The sequence below is a fragment of the Montipora capricornis genome, chromosome 6 (genome assembly GCF_036669925.1).
Source record: "Montipora capricornis isolate CH-2021 chromosome 6, ASM3666992v2, whole genome shotgun sequence".
In the NCBI taxonomy this organism is placed as follows: Eukaryota; Metazoa; Cnidaria; class Anthozoa; order Scleractinia; family Acroporidae; genus Montipora; species Montipora capricornis.
The window spans coordinates 39280414-39298531 of NC_090888.1; the positions used below are offsets into that span (position 1 = coordinate 39280414).

At 37.0% G+C, this 18118-nt stretch overlaps 1 protein-coding gene and 1 long non-coding RNA gene across 2 annotated transcripts; one reads left to right on the top strand and one right to left on the bottom strand.

Moving 5' to 3' along the window:
• Nucleotides 1–6353: 6353 nt before the first annotated feature.
• Nucleotides 6354–9669, top strand: LOC138052119 (prothymosin alpha-B-like). Its single transcript, XM_068898498.1, has 2 exons — nucleotides 6354–6495; nucleotides 7985–9669. The coding sequence occupies exons 1-2, from the start codon at nucleotides 6414–6416 to the stop codon at nucleotides 8347–8349; spliced, it is 447 nt and encodes a 148-aa protein (XP_068754599.1). The 5' UTR covers nucleotides 6354–6413; the 3' UTR covers nucleotides 8350–9669.
• A 3530-nt stretch (nucleotides 9670–13199) lies between these two features.
• Nucleotides 13200–16020, bottom strand: LOC138052089 (uncharacterized). The gene is made up of 3 exons (XR_011132996.1): nucleotides 15909–16020; nucleotides 14576–14776; nucleotides 13200–13897 (listed from the first exon to the last, which is right to left on the bottom strand). It is a non-coding gene; the product is annotated as an uncharacterized lncRNA (long non-coding RNA).
• Nucleotides 16021–18118: the final 2098 nt, after the last annotated feature.

Genomic DNA, 18118 nt, shown 5'->3' on the forward strand with positions numbered 1-18118 from the left:
TTCAAAAATGTCGAGGTTTAAAATGATACTGTGGGTTTTCGTCTGGAATTTATAGGTTTCGAAATAAAGGGGAGTCATTTATAGCGCGAATGATATTCGAGATATCCCCTGGATATCGCGACATGATTTTGCGAACTATATATTGTCTCGGAAACACAGCAAAAGAGGAACTCGAGTGAGGCCAAAATCAGCAGTATCACTCTATCGCCGGCAACAATGTGCTATTTTCGATACCTTGGTCCTTTTCCAGGAGTTAGAGATTTTTTGTTTTGTTTTTGTTTTGATTTGTTTTTTTGGCGTTCTAGTGGCAACATTTGACACATTTTGTCAATTTAGCAATTGCGATTGCCTTTAATTGCTTTTGAGGCCTTATAGCCCTTATCCACCTCATCGTTTTAACCAAAATGAAAACCAAAGTATTAAACACACTCTCTGGGTTTAAAAGGGAAACCCCCTTGTTTTCTCTGTTGTTATGTACTTCATGAATGAGTGCTTTCCTTTAGTCATTTCATACAATTTTTAGGATTACCCGGGCAATTTCTAATTAAATGCAATTCCGTCTATATAAATTAAAAAAAAAAAAAGCCCTTGAGATTATGCATTTGTTTAAACACTAATTCATTTACGGTGGCGCTCTTAAGTTTCTCGTTGCTTTGCTCTGAGAGGAATCAAACTTGATGGAAGGAAGTTTAAAGTATACAGTTGAGCGTATATGGAATATGGCTTTATTTTGTGGTTACGTTGCTGTGTTATTAAGGACACTCTAGAGTTAAATTGATGCTAAAATAATTTCGTCTCTTTTTAGAGGCGTATATTCCTATATTCTGATTCGAACAATTACAATGGCTCTATGACGAAAGCCGGACATAGCCCATTTCCGAATTCATGTCTGCCTTCTCTTCAAAGCGAGTCTAAGTGCAAAGTTTTTCTTGTGAAAATTAATTTTCATTCATATGTTAAGCAAAACAATTTACCCTCACAAAATAACTTCGCCCTTAGACTCGCTTTGAAGATGAGGCAGACATGAACTCGGAAATGGGCTACTTAAAAAGTTACCAGACAGCAGCCCCTCTTGCAGCGATGCACCAAATTATAGTAGGGGAAAAGACAACAAAAATTCACGTATGGCACTTCAGCTTATCTCATATAGCAGTTCACCGCTAAGCAAGCGAAGAAAAACTGATACTTGTTGAAATTCAATTTTTTTTTAATCGTAGGCTTTCAGGTTACAGGATTATTCACGTAATGAAAGTCATTACCAAGTTACGAGTACACGATATTTGTCCAACGGCGGAACGAGGACCTTTGTCATTACGTACACAGTGAAGAAGCCAGATACTCTGGATTGTCCATATCCTGTGTCGCGTGTATTATTCACTCCCAAAGTATTTAGTTAATGAACTAGAGCGAGTACAGAAGAGGACTTTAAAAATCGTGTGCCCTAGCCTCAGTTACGATGAAGCTCTTACTCACATGGAGATAGTGCTGCTTAGCGTCCACTACAGTAATATTTATCTATCTATCTATCGTGGTAACATCGCTATTTCCACCAACCTCTCTTAAAATGATATTATGGTGCTTTTTTGAATTAACAAGGCCGGAAATCCGACGATGTAGTCCCAAGCTAGTGGGATCCGAAGGATACACAACGCTTTCCTAGAAATACTAAGTGATTTGAGTGTAGAAAGAGCGACAGCGAACTACTAACAGATCCATTGAATGAAAAACATATTGCCGTGAGTGAGAATCGAACCCGCGTCCCCCTGGTTACTAGTCGGGTGTACTAACCACTCACCGATTGCTCTGTTTCCAGCAGGGTTGTCGTGATGGTGCACTGGTTAGCACACCCGACTAGTACCACCACGTAAATTTATGGACAAATACTGACACAAAACAGTGGTGTGAACTTCTTACTGCTCCAACTTGATTTAATGTGACGTTTCGGCTGTTCAGCCTTCCTCAGACGAACGTTAAAAACTAAAAATTACATCTGCATCCTTTGGATTCTTCCGCTGTGAGTCCATTGTTTGCGTAGACCTTCTTATTCTGCCTAAACATTTCATACGTGGTCTACCGTGCATCGTTAAATCGATCCAATGGCTCTGTTGTCCTACATTCCTGCTTCTTTGTACAACTCCCGGAACAAACTGGCCCGTTACCAGCATCATAGCAATTTTTTCGTTCGTTGTTTGAAGAAGAATCGTATTCATACTATTATTATTTTGCTTGTAATTTTTACCTTTTTGTACTTCTTAATTAAGCTGCTTATATATACCAGTACTTCTGATACGCACAACCATTGTACATAACTTTTAGTTTTTAGTTTTTAACGTTCGTCTGAGGAAGGCTGAACAGCCAAAAGTTTAACGTCACATTAAGAAGGAATTTGTTTGCATGTCTTTGCATGCCTGCAGCTTGTAACAAGTTGCAGACATGCAAAGAAATTCCTTCTTAATAGCGTAATTATTTAAGACTTATTTTTAGCAGCTCATTGGAAACAGTTTTTATTGTTTAACCGTTGCTATGTACCCCAGCCTATAGTGAATTGCTACCGCTTTTTTTCAAAATCACTGTAAAACACCATGTATTCCTTCTTTTTGGCAGTTGCCTGATGATTGCTTCGTGAGAAGCATGAAACTCGGAGTAGCAAATAAATGTTTTTGACCTAGTTTAAGTCTACGTATCTATTCAAAGCTCTGGTAAACCCATTGAGCACTTTTAGCTGATGATCAATTTATCACGTCAGAGAGAGAGAGAGAGAGAGAGAGAGAGAGAGAGAGAGAGAGAGAGAGAGAGAGAGAGAGAGAGAGAGAGAGGTTTACGGCAACATGGCTGACTGAACACTTAGTGTGTGGCATTTACGTGGGACTCCCTAATGGGCCAGTTTTCTGTGATAACGCTGGATCAACATGTGATTCACAGGCGGACAAGGGTAATTAATGTAAATAGTCAGTTATGTAGATCCCTTGAGCCAACAGCGAATGTTGCCAGCATGGTTGTCCTGATAGTGTAGTGGTCATTTCACACCCGACTAGTGATCAGGGGGACGAGGCAAATCCCGCTCAGGGCAATTACAGTTTTCCCCAGAAGTTGTCCAGTGTTGAGTTTCCCATAAACCTCTCTCAATTTCTCCTCAACTTGGACTGCAAATCCATTTGCGATCCTCCTGGGGGTGATGCGCTGTTGGCTCAAGGGATCTACTTAACTGACTATATATATATGACTGATTTTTGAAAAAGGTGGCTGCTTAGATTTTCGGTTGAAAACAGGCGAAGCCTCTTTTAAACCTCTTGCAGCGGTCTTAGAACCAGGGGGGGGCTCCGTCAAGACATGCCTGTTTAAAATCTAGATGCTCTAAGCACTTTGCACTTATAAGAGCAAAGCAAAGTTAGTTTAGGGGGGGTTGATTATACCCTGAGTTAGAGTTTGTGCCTTGGTTTAAATAAAATAACTTGTCAGTATTTCTGTGACACTACTTGGCAGAAATTGATCGCCTATGACTTAGAAATGACCAAGAAGCCAATTCTCTTATATAGGACTTGATCAAAATTTAAGTCAGGAAGTCAGAAAATGTCTTAGCTTGACCCTTCAGGTGCCACAGGGATCCCCATGCAAGGACCAGTAAAATAATTATTAGACACGAGTAAACTCGAGAAGTTGCATTGTTGAGGTTGGGGTAAAGTTTGAAAATAGCTGCAATCATAGATGTGGATAAAAATAACTTTTTTGTCCATGTGAAGGTGCTAAGTTACAGCATCAATGGGTAGCTTTTTGTAAATCCAGTCAGAAATTAGTATGGAATGAAAACAAATTGAATGCTATGGCCAATGGGAGGCTGAGACTGAATGGAATTTGCTTGAGCAGGATTGTTTAGTCAGCATCTGCTCCATTGTGCTCTGATATCTGACTGATTTTGAAAAAGGTGGCTGCTTAGATTTTGGGTTAAAAACAGGCGAAGCCTGTTTTAAACCTCTTGCAGCGGTCTTAGAACCATCCTTATGAGTTCTCAATATTTCATGTCTTTGGGGGTTGACAGCCCTGTACTTTTATTTATGTGGAACTTGATATAGTTAGTTCTTAAGGCTTATTCATGTGTGCTGCAAATCAATGCTTTTGTACATTCCTTGAGATCTCCCTTCTGCATCCATCTTTACTCCTCACCGCTAAGGAGTAAAGAGTGTTAAAAAATGACTATGGTAACGGCAATGCCACAAAACGATAACATCCATCAAGTATTTTAGTATAAAGTTATTATTGTGACGACGACGTAAGATGGCCAATTTCTAGGTTTTCAATATAAAGAGAGCATAGAATTGTTAACGTTTCATTTCTCTAATTTTACTCACAAACCTCTCGTACTAATTATCTTCGGAAACTTCGCCCACATTGTACGATGTCAGCGCGTTGAATGATCGAGGAAGGCGCATCGCGCAAATTTCGCCGACGTCGCTGTCCTAGATATTAAATTCATTAAGCAAGGGTGACAATAACAGTTACGAAAAGATCATCTAAGATTATAAGTACGTGGTATTCTTTACTTCTAATGCTGAACAGCCCGCAACAACGCAAAATAACAGCTATTGTGCTGCAGTTTCATAGAACGGAACCAGTAGAAAACAATAATTTATTGTTAAAACGTACTCGTTTCCACTGTTACAGTATTGTTGTTTAGCCCGCTTGGCAAATCACAAGGAGTAACTTTTTTTTGCTTACAAGTTCTGGATACGTGGTTTCCTACTACAAAACTCGTGTTTGGTAATAAGCTGCAAAGACACCATTGGATGACCTGGTAATTTCAGATGGGTACTCCTGCAATTAGTAATTAATATAGTATCAGGACGGTCACATATATATTTATTACAGGTCAAAACTCAAACGATTTTAGCAAGATCTGATTCTAGACTTTCATGGAAAGAAAAAATCTTCCTGGATATATATGGAGAGGCTTGCTGTTTATTCGTCTTTGTTAAAAAAAAAATACAGTAATATATTGCTTAAAACAAGTCGTAATCGTTCGTTTGCCTTATATGATTTATTTTACAGCCTGCCAAAGGCGGTAATATTTAAATTCCTCTCAGTTAACAACGTAATATTTTTTAGAAAGGTGGGTGGAAATGGTGATTTCACCACATGACACGCGATATGGGACAATCAGGACTGAGTGTCTGGCTTGCTCACTGTGTACGTAATGAGGTTCTCGATCCGCCTTTGGAAAATATTGTATACTCTTAGTTTGGTAAGTCTTGAGAAGAATGGCATTCTTTACGTCAGTAATACTGTAACTTGGAAGCCCACGATACAAAAAAAGATATTTTCAACAAGTAACACTTTTATGCTCGCTTGCTTAGCGGTGAACTGCTATGAGTGAGATAAGCTCAAGTGCCTTATGTGAATTTTTTTGCTTTTCCTCTCATACAATTTCAAGAGTCGCTGAAAGACGGGTGGGTGACTAGCACCTTTTTTAAATTACTGAGGCAAAGCCAGACTTCAGCTTCCGTAAAGAAAGCATTTGTAATTGCTCGAAGCCGAATATAGGAATATACGCCCCTAAAACTTGACGCAATCATTTCAGCATCAATTTAATTTTAAAGTGGCCTCAATAACAGCAAATTTACCAAAAAAATAATGTCGGAAGTATTGTTTTAATAAAATTTTGTATCAATTCAAAATTAAGGAGAAAAAAACTTAAAAGAATATAGCCATATTCTATATACGTGTAACTGTTACTTTAAACTTTATTTATGTTTGCTCCCTCTAAGTGCAAAGCAACTTAAGAGCGCCACCTTAAAGGAATAAACGTTTAAACATAAGCGTAACCTCAAGGGCGTGTATTTTTAGAATTTACACGGATTTGTTTTAAAATTACCCAAGTAACCATTAAAAAATTCTATAATATTACTAAGGGAAAACATCCCTGAAGTACATAAAGAGAGAGAAATTATTTTAGAAAATAGAGATTCCATTTTTAGCCCAGAGAGTGGGTCCAATACTACGGTTTTCATTTTGCTTTGAAACGATGATGTGCTGCAAATAAATGGGCTGACAACAAGAAAGTGCAATGACAATTGCTAACTTGATAAAATGTGACAAACGTTTCCACAAGAACGCCAAATAAAACCCCTAACTCTTGGGAAAGAACCAGGGTATCAAAAATAGCACGCTTTTGCGAGCGATAAGTGATACTGCTGATTTCGGCCTCACTCGAGTTTCTCTATTGTTGTGTTTCCTTAACAATTTACACTACGCAAAAGCGCGATATTCAGAGGATATCTCGGATATCATTGAGGTTATGATCATGAATGACTCTATTATTTCAAAACCTATAAATTGCAGAAACCTACAGGAATTGTCACTTCAAGCCTCAGCATCGTTGAAGAACTAGCTACTGAAGTTGAGACAAATCGTAACAAGACATGGCATCCAAGACTGTGCTTCTTTTTTGTTTCTTTGCTTTATTGAGTCCCTTTTGGAGTCTTCCTTTGCCTCTCCCTGATGGTAAGAGTTTATTCAGATTACTTCAATTTACCTCTTTTGCTATTGCATCTGTTGATCAGTTAACTTAATCATTTGGAGTTTTCCTCTCCTCGTTCAAGTTACGTTAAAAGACGTGTGACATGTCATAAACATTGGACCGATGCTTTAATTGAAAATGTTTATCTAAGAGCCCCCCAAAAAAGGTTAAAATCAGTATTTTTTTTCTTTCCCAGCATAGAAATGTTGTTTTCATAGTATTTATAAGTTAAAAAACATTTCTGTAAAAGTATATGTCTAACCATGATAAGGTGTGTATAAATGTGACACTCGTCAAATCGAAAACCCATTTATTTTGGTTATTCAAAATTCCATTGTTTTTCAACGTGAACACTGACCCAAAGAGCTGGTCATGAGTAAAGTTATTTCTACAGTTATTGATAAGAGGTCTTTCCTAATGTGGACTTCACTGATAAAGATCCATGGTGAAACGATATTTTAGCGGAGAAGGACCAAGAAGGATCCTCATTTCCTTATACTTTTTTGAGTCAAAGATTTTATCAAAATACCCTAGTTTATGAGCCAACAAGTGGCACTTGTGATCAGGCATTTTTGAGTCTAGCATTTGAAAGCGATCGCACAAACGTGGATTTCGGATTTAACTTACTTTTCTTTCATTTCCTATGTTGAACGAAGGAATATATAACTAATTCGAACCAACAAGGGAGACATACGCATCCACACGGATTGACTCTTAACAACATAGGGTATTATGCATCTCCGCCGTTCGCTCAAGCCTTCGATGGAGCTCACATTAGCTTTCTAATATTTCAATGTAGCACACGTAAAAGCCTTCCACTTCATACCAATCTTTTCTTCCGACACGCAATGAAGGTATCATAAATATACTTCTCTGAGAGCCAAGGTCTGTATGAACACAAAGTGGTGGTCTCCTGCACTGCTCACCTTGGCGTTGTGGGTGGAAGATGCAAATTACCTCACGATTTCAGTTAATAATATGAAATGAAAAACTATGCATTGTGGGATACTAGTCATTCCTCCTCTGCGAGCCATAATTACAGAGAACAACAAAGAAATGCACGATCCTTCAAAACGCACGCGTAGAGCCATTTTCTGGCTCATTTAATGCCTTTTTGGTTGCGTTCTCGTTGATGTCCGCGTCGTACATCCTGTAGTCGCTAATGAGGAGAACAGACCTGCTTGTACCGCAGTAGGTGTTCGACTCGTCTGGATTGTATGGGGCCTACATGTAATCAATGCGGCAATTACTTATCTTATCACTTTGATCACCCACGAGTTAAAACCAGTTTGAATCAATGCCACTGATCGCAGCGAAAAAGATTTTCACAAAAATACATCATGTCTCAATAGGCGAATTGTTGCAGAGGCTTTTTGCCTTGAGTGTCCCGACCTTTACATTTTCTGTCCTGCATATCAGCGTAAAATGGCAGTTGACAAATCCAAATTCGGTTTTTTTTTTCATGCTAAACAGATAGAGGCTCTGACGATGTTGACGATAAAGAAGACAAATATGATGCAAAAGATGATACAGACATTGACGAGGCTGATGATAATGAAGAAGATCCTACTGACGGTGATGATGATGACGATGATACTGAAGATTCTACTGACGATGATGCTGATGACGATGATGATGACGATGACGATAATGATGATGAAGATCCTACTGACGGTGATGATGATGATGATGATGATGGAGATGATGATGATGGTGATGATGAAGATCTCCCTGAAGATGATGATGATGATGATGACGATGATAATGAAGATCCTACTGACGATGATGATGATGATGATGACCTTGAAGATCCTACTGAAGATGACGACGAGACGTAGGCGATAACGATAACGATGATAATGATGATGACGGTGATGGTGAAGATAATGATAATGACAACTAAAAAGTGACAATCGGATAAAGGACTGTATTACAGTGGTGATTTGCAAACGAGATTGGTGATAGCCCATTTATACCGAAATGATAACACTTAAAGAGTTATGGTTCATCCATCCATTCTTTCCTTTATGTGTAACTGATTTATTTAACTTACATATTTCTGTGCTTGTACATCGAAGATGAAATTGTGCGTATTTTATTTATTATTAGTTCATGCTTCTAGTTTATTCAAAGTTTGAACAGTATAAGTCAATAGGCCATTTCCGAGTTGCTGTTTGCCTCTGGTTCAAAACGAGTCGTAGTGCTAAACCATTGAAATGATAATGAGTTTGATTTGCATGAAAGTACACCACTCGTTCCATTTGAATGGTTGTTCACCAGAACTCGCTTTGAAACCGAGGAAAATAGCAACTCGGAAATGGACTATTGTCGGGAGAGCTCTATCCCATGATAAAAATACCTATTGTTTACTACACTATGTGAAGATATTTCTAAGAAAAAGGAAAATATTTTAGAAATCAGCACAATAAATAATTAAAATCGAGAAAATTTTCATAGTAGGCAACTTTGTATTTTATTAACTATGTTCATGCATTGAAGAAACTTTATCATGGAGAGTGTCCTTAATTGAGTCTTTCTGGATAATAATTAATTTGTAACAAGGATAAGACATGCTAAACTGTAAAAACGTTCTCTGGTAAAAAAGGTTAAAAAACAGCCTTTAAGGCTATAGACTAGTAGCGGAAAGCTTATGTTTTTTAATCTTTTTTTATCATAGGACGTTTTAACATTTTAGCAAGTAAGTAATTTGTACAAAGATAGAACGGCCTAAATCAGGATTTGGAGTGTTTTTATATCGTCCAAAAGAAGTACTGAAAGTAGTGAGAACACTTGACTTCAAGACTTCAAGTCGACTGAAGAAAACATTTTGGCTTTGCCTATGTAATATTTCGATTTTTAGAACTACAATACTTTAAAAAAATAGTTAACATTCTTCTCACTATTTTTGTATTTTGCAAATATAGATACAGATTTTACTGTAACATCTGATATGTATTTTTTATCTGCTGAATAAAGACTTGTTAATAATAACATCTTGCATCTCCTTAGTCTCCTATCCAGACGCTAGCTCAATTCCACAGGGATTAACTTCAGTGAACGTTTGTCGTGAAAAGCGTGTTGGAAGACGAGAACGTACTGAGGTTCTGTATTTTCCATTGTCAAGCTGATTACGATGTCATAAGTCATGATAACTGCACTTTATTCACACGAAAAGTAGATCTAATAACCACGGCAATTTGCGCTTAAACTTGACCCGAAAATGACGTTGAAGTGAATTTGGAAATGACAAACATGTCAGCCTCGTTGCCAATTTTACTCGATTTCTTTTTACCTCATTGATGACGAAGTCTCAATGAGGTATAGTGAGGGGGACTTCAGGTGCTCACTCGATCACTCGTTCACTCGATCAATGGGCTGTTAAGTTTCGGCTTTCGTTCGGACGGCCGAATTGGTGTACGAACGTTCTGGAACGGAAGCGCTAAGCGCACGTGTCCCAAGTGCGAATCTTACCCTAGGCTCTTATTTCATTATTTTTAGGGGACGTTCTGAATTTTCCATCGAATTATGAACAGTTAAAAGTCGTAGAAGAACAGTGTTCCGAGTATCTTTTGAATTTACGATAAACTTGTGTCACAGGTATTTAGTAGTCGGATATGCTCGGTCTTGATATGGAAAATGTTCGTCTGAAGTCACATGACAAAGCACACGGTAGATCAGCCATTTTTATTCAGCGACGGTAGGAGAGGAGTTTTCGACTTTCAGGGAAGAGGTTGATGATTTCTGTCGTTCTTTCTGACAAAATAATTAATAGGAAACACTCATATACACAACAAACCACTGTCGAATCATCCGTGCAACGAATTTCAATTCGCTTTGGATTCGACTTTCCAAGACAAACTCACATTCCAAGTTATTCCAAGGTTCCAAGTCAATCAAAGTTGAATCTGTTGAATATAAAGTTTTGTGTGAACTGAAAGTGAATTTAATTGGAATTGAAGTGAACTGCAGTGAATTTGAGTTTCGTTGAGCTGGATTTGCTGTAGCGAGAAACTGAAGAATAGTGATAGCGTTGGTGAGTAAGGTTTCTCAAAATAGGAAATAGTTTAGCGCAATATAGAGTTGCTATTGGAATGCATAAAATTTATATTTATAATCTGAGAAAAGAACTTTCGACGCTGCCAAGGTCTGTCTTTATTATCGCGGAAAACTCTTGACAGAACTGTTTACTTAGTATGAACAGTGTCTGTGTACGTGTATTTCAACTGATACCATTTAATTTACCAAAAGGGACTTGAACACGTTTATTTCTTATGGCATTCAAACATAAAACCTTACGCCAGGAATCAATCTTGTTGTTGTTAGTTATTTTTGCAGAGAAAGATCTTTCAATGAAGGAACTGTCTATGTTATTACAAGAAACTGGGTACAATTGTTACTTAGTATGAGCAAAGTAAGCATCATGTACAGCCCCTTCAGTTTCACAACTAAAAATAAGTTGAGTTGTACTGTATTTCTCAACTACTTAATTTAGTGGAAGGAATTTAAAAACTGCCAGCTTTTGCATTAATATATAATAAAGCTTTTAACACTTGGATATGTAGCTTTCAGTGTATTTACATGTAAAACAACAAAGATAACTTTCAAACCCTCAACTTGCCAACAGCGCAGTTCAATTCAGTTTTCATTAACCATTCAGATTAATTTTACAAAAATCCTTACTCACAAATAGCAGAGCTAATCAGGGTGGGGAGGTGGTTTTGCATCACCAAAAATTCCACTCTTATTGTACATTGTGAACCAATCAAATTTTAAGCAATTCTCATCGCCATCCAATCAAATGATCCCTATTTACTGTTCCTGCATAAACATGTTTCTAATTTGATATTAACCATCACTATCTAGAATATGCAGAGCAAAATCTGCAAAGGAATGGAATGCTCAGTTTCTAAAACCTTGCACAATAATCCAACGCATCTCCATCACTTCACCTTTTTGGTGTCAGTGTAAAGTCATTAACTAGGACACGTTGCTATGCAAGCAAGAATCCCCTTTTGTACTTGGCAATTTTTTTGTTTTCTGGGTGGGGGGGAATCTTACACTTTTTTTTCTGTTCGCAAGTTTTTCGTCATTTACTACCGGTAATCATCAATGAGGTGTCTCAGAGAGACTTTTGATTATTTTCTTCGATCTTTCTCGGTTTAGTATTCTACTAGTAGCCACGTGTTCTCGTTTTCCGAGATCAGTGGCTTATAGCCACTTCAAATCTTCATTCGCACGTGTCATATTATCCGATACGATTCTCAGCCAATCCGGGAAGAAGCCGAAACACGAGAAAATGACGTAATAATCCCTGGAATAATAAATCCCTTATTGAATGATCCGTTGGCTCGGAGACGGCTCGAAAATGGCTCATTGCTTGTGCTTGTATTTTTCCTTGCCCCTTTTGGTCTCCGAAAAATGCCAAGCGACTCGCAAAGTATCCGCGTGTTTTATATCTCGGCACATCAGAGCATATCGTAAGGATTTTAATCTGTTAACAGCAAACATGTCATAAAATATTTCGGCCTAATGCCAGCATAGGGTAAATATGAAAAAGCTTACATTTGTGAAGGATGTTAATATCCAGTGATACCTTGTTGAAGCGGGTGAGATTATTTTCATACTCCCTAACTGCTTCAAAGTTTCTTAGCCATATCGCAAATTAACCGTTTGGGTTGTCAATGGGAATGCAAAACCAGGCAAGGCTTTTGGCACCATCAAAACTCACAAGGAGGGAAACCCCCTCAGGCTTATTACTTCATGTTGTGGCACACCCATTGAAAATCTGTCAGCCTTCACTGAATTTTATCTCAAAGCTTTAGCCCAAAAATTACAATCTTTCGTTAAGGACACCACGCATCTCTTACAAAAAATTGAAGATCTGAATAAATTGGACCCTTTTCCTAAAGAAAGCCATTTGGTCTCATGGGACGTGGTCGCCATGTTTCCCAATATTGACAACAATTTGGGAATCAATGCAATCACAGAAGCTCTTAATTCTCGAACAACAAATTTTCCATCCACCGATTGCATTGTCGAAGCTGTTAAAATATGCCTGCAACACAAAAATTCTCAGTTTAAAAATGAAAATTTCCTTCAAATTCATGGGACAGCCATGGGACCTAAAAATGCTTGCAGCTATGCCGATGGGAATTATCGATCAGAAGGCCTTGTCAGGTATTATTAAGCCTAATCTATGGTGGAGGTATAGAGATGATATCTTCGATCTTTGGACACTAGCACTGTTATTTTCAAGGAGTAGATTTAACTCCAAAAAGGGAGTAAAAAGAAAAAGGTACAAAACGACTCCATTTTTGGAGTAAAATTCACTCCGGTATTGCTTGCTCCGTTTTTGGAGTAAAATGTACTCCTATATCTTTTACTCCTTTGTTGGGGTAAAATTTACTGCAGTGTTGTTTACTCCTCCTGTAGTGTAAAATTCACTCCCATGCAAGAGTAAATTTTATCCTTCTATTGAAGTGAATTAAACTCTTTTAATGGAGTTCAATTAACTCCAAAACTGGGGTGACAAAAAAAGGTACAAAACCACTCCTTTTCAAGAGTAAAATTTACCCTCTTAAACTTTACTCCCCTTGTCAGAGTAATATTTACTCTTTCTGCAGAACACATTTACCCTCACTAGATCTACTGTGTCTTCATTTATAGTAAGATTTCTCATAAAACCATAAAAAGTTCAATTTTTTAATATTATGTAAAGAAAAGAACAGGTTTACAATGAAGCATCTAATACTGGTAATTTTAATCACAAGATTGCAAAGAATGCACATGATCAATATACACATGCAAATACATGGTAAAAATCGAAGCTATCTTTATTCTAATTAATCACAGGTAATAATTAAATGGCAATCAGCTGAATGTGTTCTTGCCTTAAACAAAGATAAATTGAGTGGTATGTGTTTGATTACAGATGGCAATGATGGTTGCAAAATCTAAATTCAATAACAAAAACTAAAGCATACAACATACTTGGATAAAATTAATGTGTCTCAGTATAACAAAATGGCTTTTATGTACATGTCATACAAGTCAGTTCTTACAGAAAGAAGTCAAACATAAAAAAATGAACATGCCTAAGGATAACTGATGCAAAAATTTTGCAATCGTTGAACTTTACCACTGTGTGTTTTTTTGTCTCCAACAGAATTGTTTCTGAAAAAAAAAAAAGCCTTGTGATTAAGCTGATAATTAATATTACAAACATAGTATGCTCCCAGCAAAAAAATTAAAGCAAATGAAAGTTTTAAGAAAACCTTGCTTTCTACCAAAAGGTACAGTAAATGGCTCTAGTTCACTTAGTGTGCCAGAAGCAACAATCCTTGCAAATGTTGTTTTTATAGCCTCAGCATTGATTGACTCATCATCCTTAAAAGGAATTAAAGAGAATAATGATTAGTATAACCCCTTCCAAAATTAAGATCATTCCACAATATTCTAACAAAATAGGAAGAGAGCACAAATCCAATACATCCCTAATCCTGAGAAACAAAAGAGGCCAGCCAACCATTTTGGTGTGCCAAATAAATGGAACTACATGTAATACTTGCACGAGAAATTATGTACATGTACCAGTAACATTTTTTTGATTCATTGAGTAACTTAGTGTAAGTTATTAAATTAATTTTGTCATAATTAAAAAAGTAAACATATAGTAGTGGAACTCATGGAACAAATCTTGACAATATCTTGCCAGACGCTGTTATTATTTATGTGTGATGGGGTATTTAGAATTATCTCATATAGGAGTATTTCAGATTTTAAACTGAAAGTAGATCTTGGGTGAGACAGTGGATAAATAAAACTGCAGAATCATCTTCCACTAATCGCTAGGCACTATAAGTTTATACTTACACAGGCCTGTAACTGAGACAGTGCTTTATAATTATTTTATAACAGTGACTGTCAAGAATTAGTTGTTAAAGTGTAATTTATGTGAGTTATTTGTAAATACTGTATCTATATGCATCACTTGTTCAAAAGCAACAATCATTTTCTAAGTCTTTCAGACTTTCAGCCTCAAAGGGATTTTTTCATGGCACCAACCTTTTCTTTTATCTGGGGTTTCCTCCAACTCCTCTTCCATAGATTATACATGTACGTGTAGGGAGGGGTGTGTACTGTATGTTGCAAGAAGAAGGCATCTTCTTGGCTAGCCTCAGAACTTTCTGTAACCAACTCTCTTCCCAAACTTCCCAGCAATCTTTTAATTAACCAATTCCCAGCTGTACCCGCTTCCAATTTGAACTGTTATCAACAAATAAATATAGTGAAAAGTTTCAGTTTTCTTAGAAGAAAATAATTCATAATCTCACTCACATTCCAAACAAAAATAATTACTGTTAATTACAGATAAAAGATGTCATAAAAATTACATCCAGATAATAACACGCAATATCACAGGTCTCATATAAAATACTGGTAATAATAAAGCTGATCATTTCTAAGGTGTATGACAACTGCAGACTGCCTACAAATAGCTTTCAATAACTGTGAGTATTGGTTAGTTTGTGGTCTGCATTCTGCAAGTGTCAGACACTGTCATTTCTGTTATAATAATACACGTATTATAAGTGTGTGAAAAGCAGACTCATCAAAATTTGGCTCTCTTTTCTTTAAACGCAAATAATAACAACATTAAGCATTAACATACTATTTGCATTGAGTGAAATAGTTGAAATGACAGCTTAAGCTTTCTGCTTTCTGTCATCATCTAATTTGCGGTGAGAGCATTCTAAAACCAAATCATTTGCCTAACCATTTGATCTAAAGCTTCATTGCTCTTTTGAAATACATACCAATTTGTTAAAGCACTTAAGCCAAAGTAAATATCCTTGCCTGACAAATCTGGGACTTGAAGGTGCATGTGAAAAGTTTGAATTCTACATAAGCTGTAAACATTAAATTGTCACTTTTGACAGTAAGGCAATACAATATGGCCCGATTCAGACCAAACGTTATACATTGATTAAGTACATGAAACGTTCGGCGTTTGAATCAATTAAGAAAAGCTAGTCCAATTTGGAATGGCTCAGGAGTTCTTTTCACCTGGCCTAGACGGGAATTCGGCTTTAGCATGGCCGTGGATCGGCTTTGATTTCAGACGTCGAACATTCCATGTGCCGAACTTCATGCATTAACCATGTTTTGCCTTCTACATGAAAATCGCTCACAAAATCAATTGGTCTTCTTGGTAATGGCTTTGGAACTGCTGTGGATCGGCCAATTAAGTTCGACTTCTGAATCAACAGGCGTACTTTTCTTAATTTGTGTCAGTCGAACTCGAACTTAGTTCGGCTCATGGAAATGACGCAGTGGCATGTCTGAATTGGGCCTAAGGCATCAACTATTGTCTGCTCATAGTTCAGTGAACGCTTACCTTTTTGCTTGAGTTGTTGTAAGCATTTCCTTGCTTTGGATCAGCATTTAAAGAGTACACAAACGAAAAACTCGTCAGCACAAATTGTGATCGTTGATTCTAACGTGAATAACCCGCCGAAATCAGTAAGAGCTGTACCGGTGACTGCTGACCAAAACGGCTCACTAGCTTCCAGTCTGTTCTCTAGTGCGTTATCCAAGATGGCGGAGGATAACGATCTTTCTTTCTTAGCGCGTTGTCCAATCAAAAACGAAAAAACCAGCAAAATTCAGAGTGGCCTCATCGTATTAACCCTCACTAAATTAGGATTTTAATCCTGTAAAAGTGTTGACTTGGAAGGGAGTATAATTTACTCTTAATTAGTGGAGTACAAAATAAGAGGAGTAAATGTTACTACGTTTAGTTTACTCCACTTTTTCACTCCAACTCCTTGAAAACAAACAATTAACCAGAGGATTCCACAAAAATAAAACAAACCTAATTTCACATCTTAAACTGGCTAAATTTAAATTTACTCTACAAAAATACATAGGAGTAAAATCCTCTTCTACTTTTTTTCTCAAAAAGTATAATTCAAGTTGGGTAAACTTTACTCAGTATCCCGATAAATAGGAGTAAAACTAACTCCAGCACATTATATTACTCTGAAGGGAGAGTAAAATTTACTCTAGCAAAGTCAGTGCATTTGAATATTAACTAGTGAGAGTATAATTTACTCTTGGTGGAGTTAAATTAACTCCTCTTAGGAGTACATATTACTCCACTTTATTTTACTCCAGTTTTTTACTCCAGCACTGGAGTGAAATTAACTCTGAAAATAACAGTGAGGACATGATAAACTACTTCAATTCACGCACTTCATCAACTCTCTTTAAACCACTATTAAATTCACCCTTGTTCACTCCCCTACTTCACTCGATGTTTTGGATCTCACGCTTAGTCTTGTTGACGGTTTTATTCAAACTGATATATACTCCAAGCTTGCAGATAACCATATATATTTGTTGCGCAATAGTGCCCATCCTGTCCATTGCTCCAAAGCTATCCCCTATGGTGTAGCCACCAGAGTCAGAAGAAACTGCTCTTCCTCTGAACGTTTTGAGAAACGAAGTATTGAATATCAAAGCTACTTAATTAATTGAGGATACAACCCCTTTCAGGTCAAACAACAATTTGAGAAGGTCAAATCCATTCCCAGGGAGAATTTGCTTGTTCCCAATTTAAAGCAATCTAATAAGGTTTTTCCGTTAGTTTTAGATTACAATCCTCGTTTGCCAAGCATCGGGAAAATTCTACATTCCCATCGGCAGCTCATTGACAATTCACCTTCCCTAGCCAAAATTTTCCCAAAGGGATCTATCATTCCCTCTTTTAGAAGAGCCAAAAACATTAAAGAAATCTTGGCACGACCTCGCCGCACCATATACTCAGATATACAAGGCTGTTTTAAATGTAAAGGGAAATGCGATCTCTGTAAGAATTTTTTAGTAGAATCGGATCATTTCTCCAGCACTTGTACAAGCAGGAAATATTTCATCAGACAACACCTTCATTGTAAATCTAAAAATGTTCTTTACTTGATCACTTGTAACAAATGTAATGTTCAGTATGTAGGATCAACAACTAACGAGTTTAAAGTCAGATTTCGAAACCACAAATCGGCCATGAGCACAAAGAAGAACACTTGTGAAGGGGCGATACACTTTAACAAAGAAACTCATGTTTTGTTGGATTTCGTTTTCGTCATCATTGAACAAATTGGTAATTTTAGCGATCAAAATAGCCTCGACCATCGTCTGCTTACAAGAGAAGCTTTCTGGAGTGCACAACTTTGCACCCTTCAACCTTATGGTTTGAATAAAAGATCAGAATTCCACTCTAGGAATAGAATAAGATACAATTAATTAACACCTTATTTTCATCACTCACAAGTGTTCTCCTTTTTCTTTTTTATTTGTTATATATTGACGGATTCTTTTGTTCAAAGGCTCAATAAGGGATTTTGTTACGTGGCTGAGAGTATAGCACACAATGCTTGAGTTCAAGTTCTGATGACTGGGATTTTGTTATGAACCATTCAAAGGCCTTTTTTTCGGATCCTGTTACGAAATGGCATTGTGAGCTAGAAAGCGCCTTTGTTCAAAGGCTTTGACTTGGGAATTTGTTACATCATTTTCTCTACATTATTATGTAATACCCTAGTGGTCTAA

Coding starts and splice junctions, on each gene's coding strand:
- LOC138052119 (XM_068898498.1), top strand. CDS start 6,414: ATGGCATCCAAGACTGTGCTTCTTTTTTGTTTCTTTGCTTTATTGAGT. Junction 6,496..7,984: donor TCCTTTGCCTCTCCCTGATG/GTAAGAGTTTAT, acceptor CATGCTAAACAG/ATAGAGGCTCTGACGATGTT.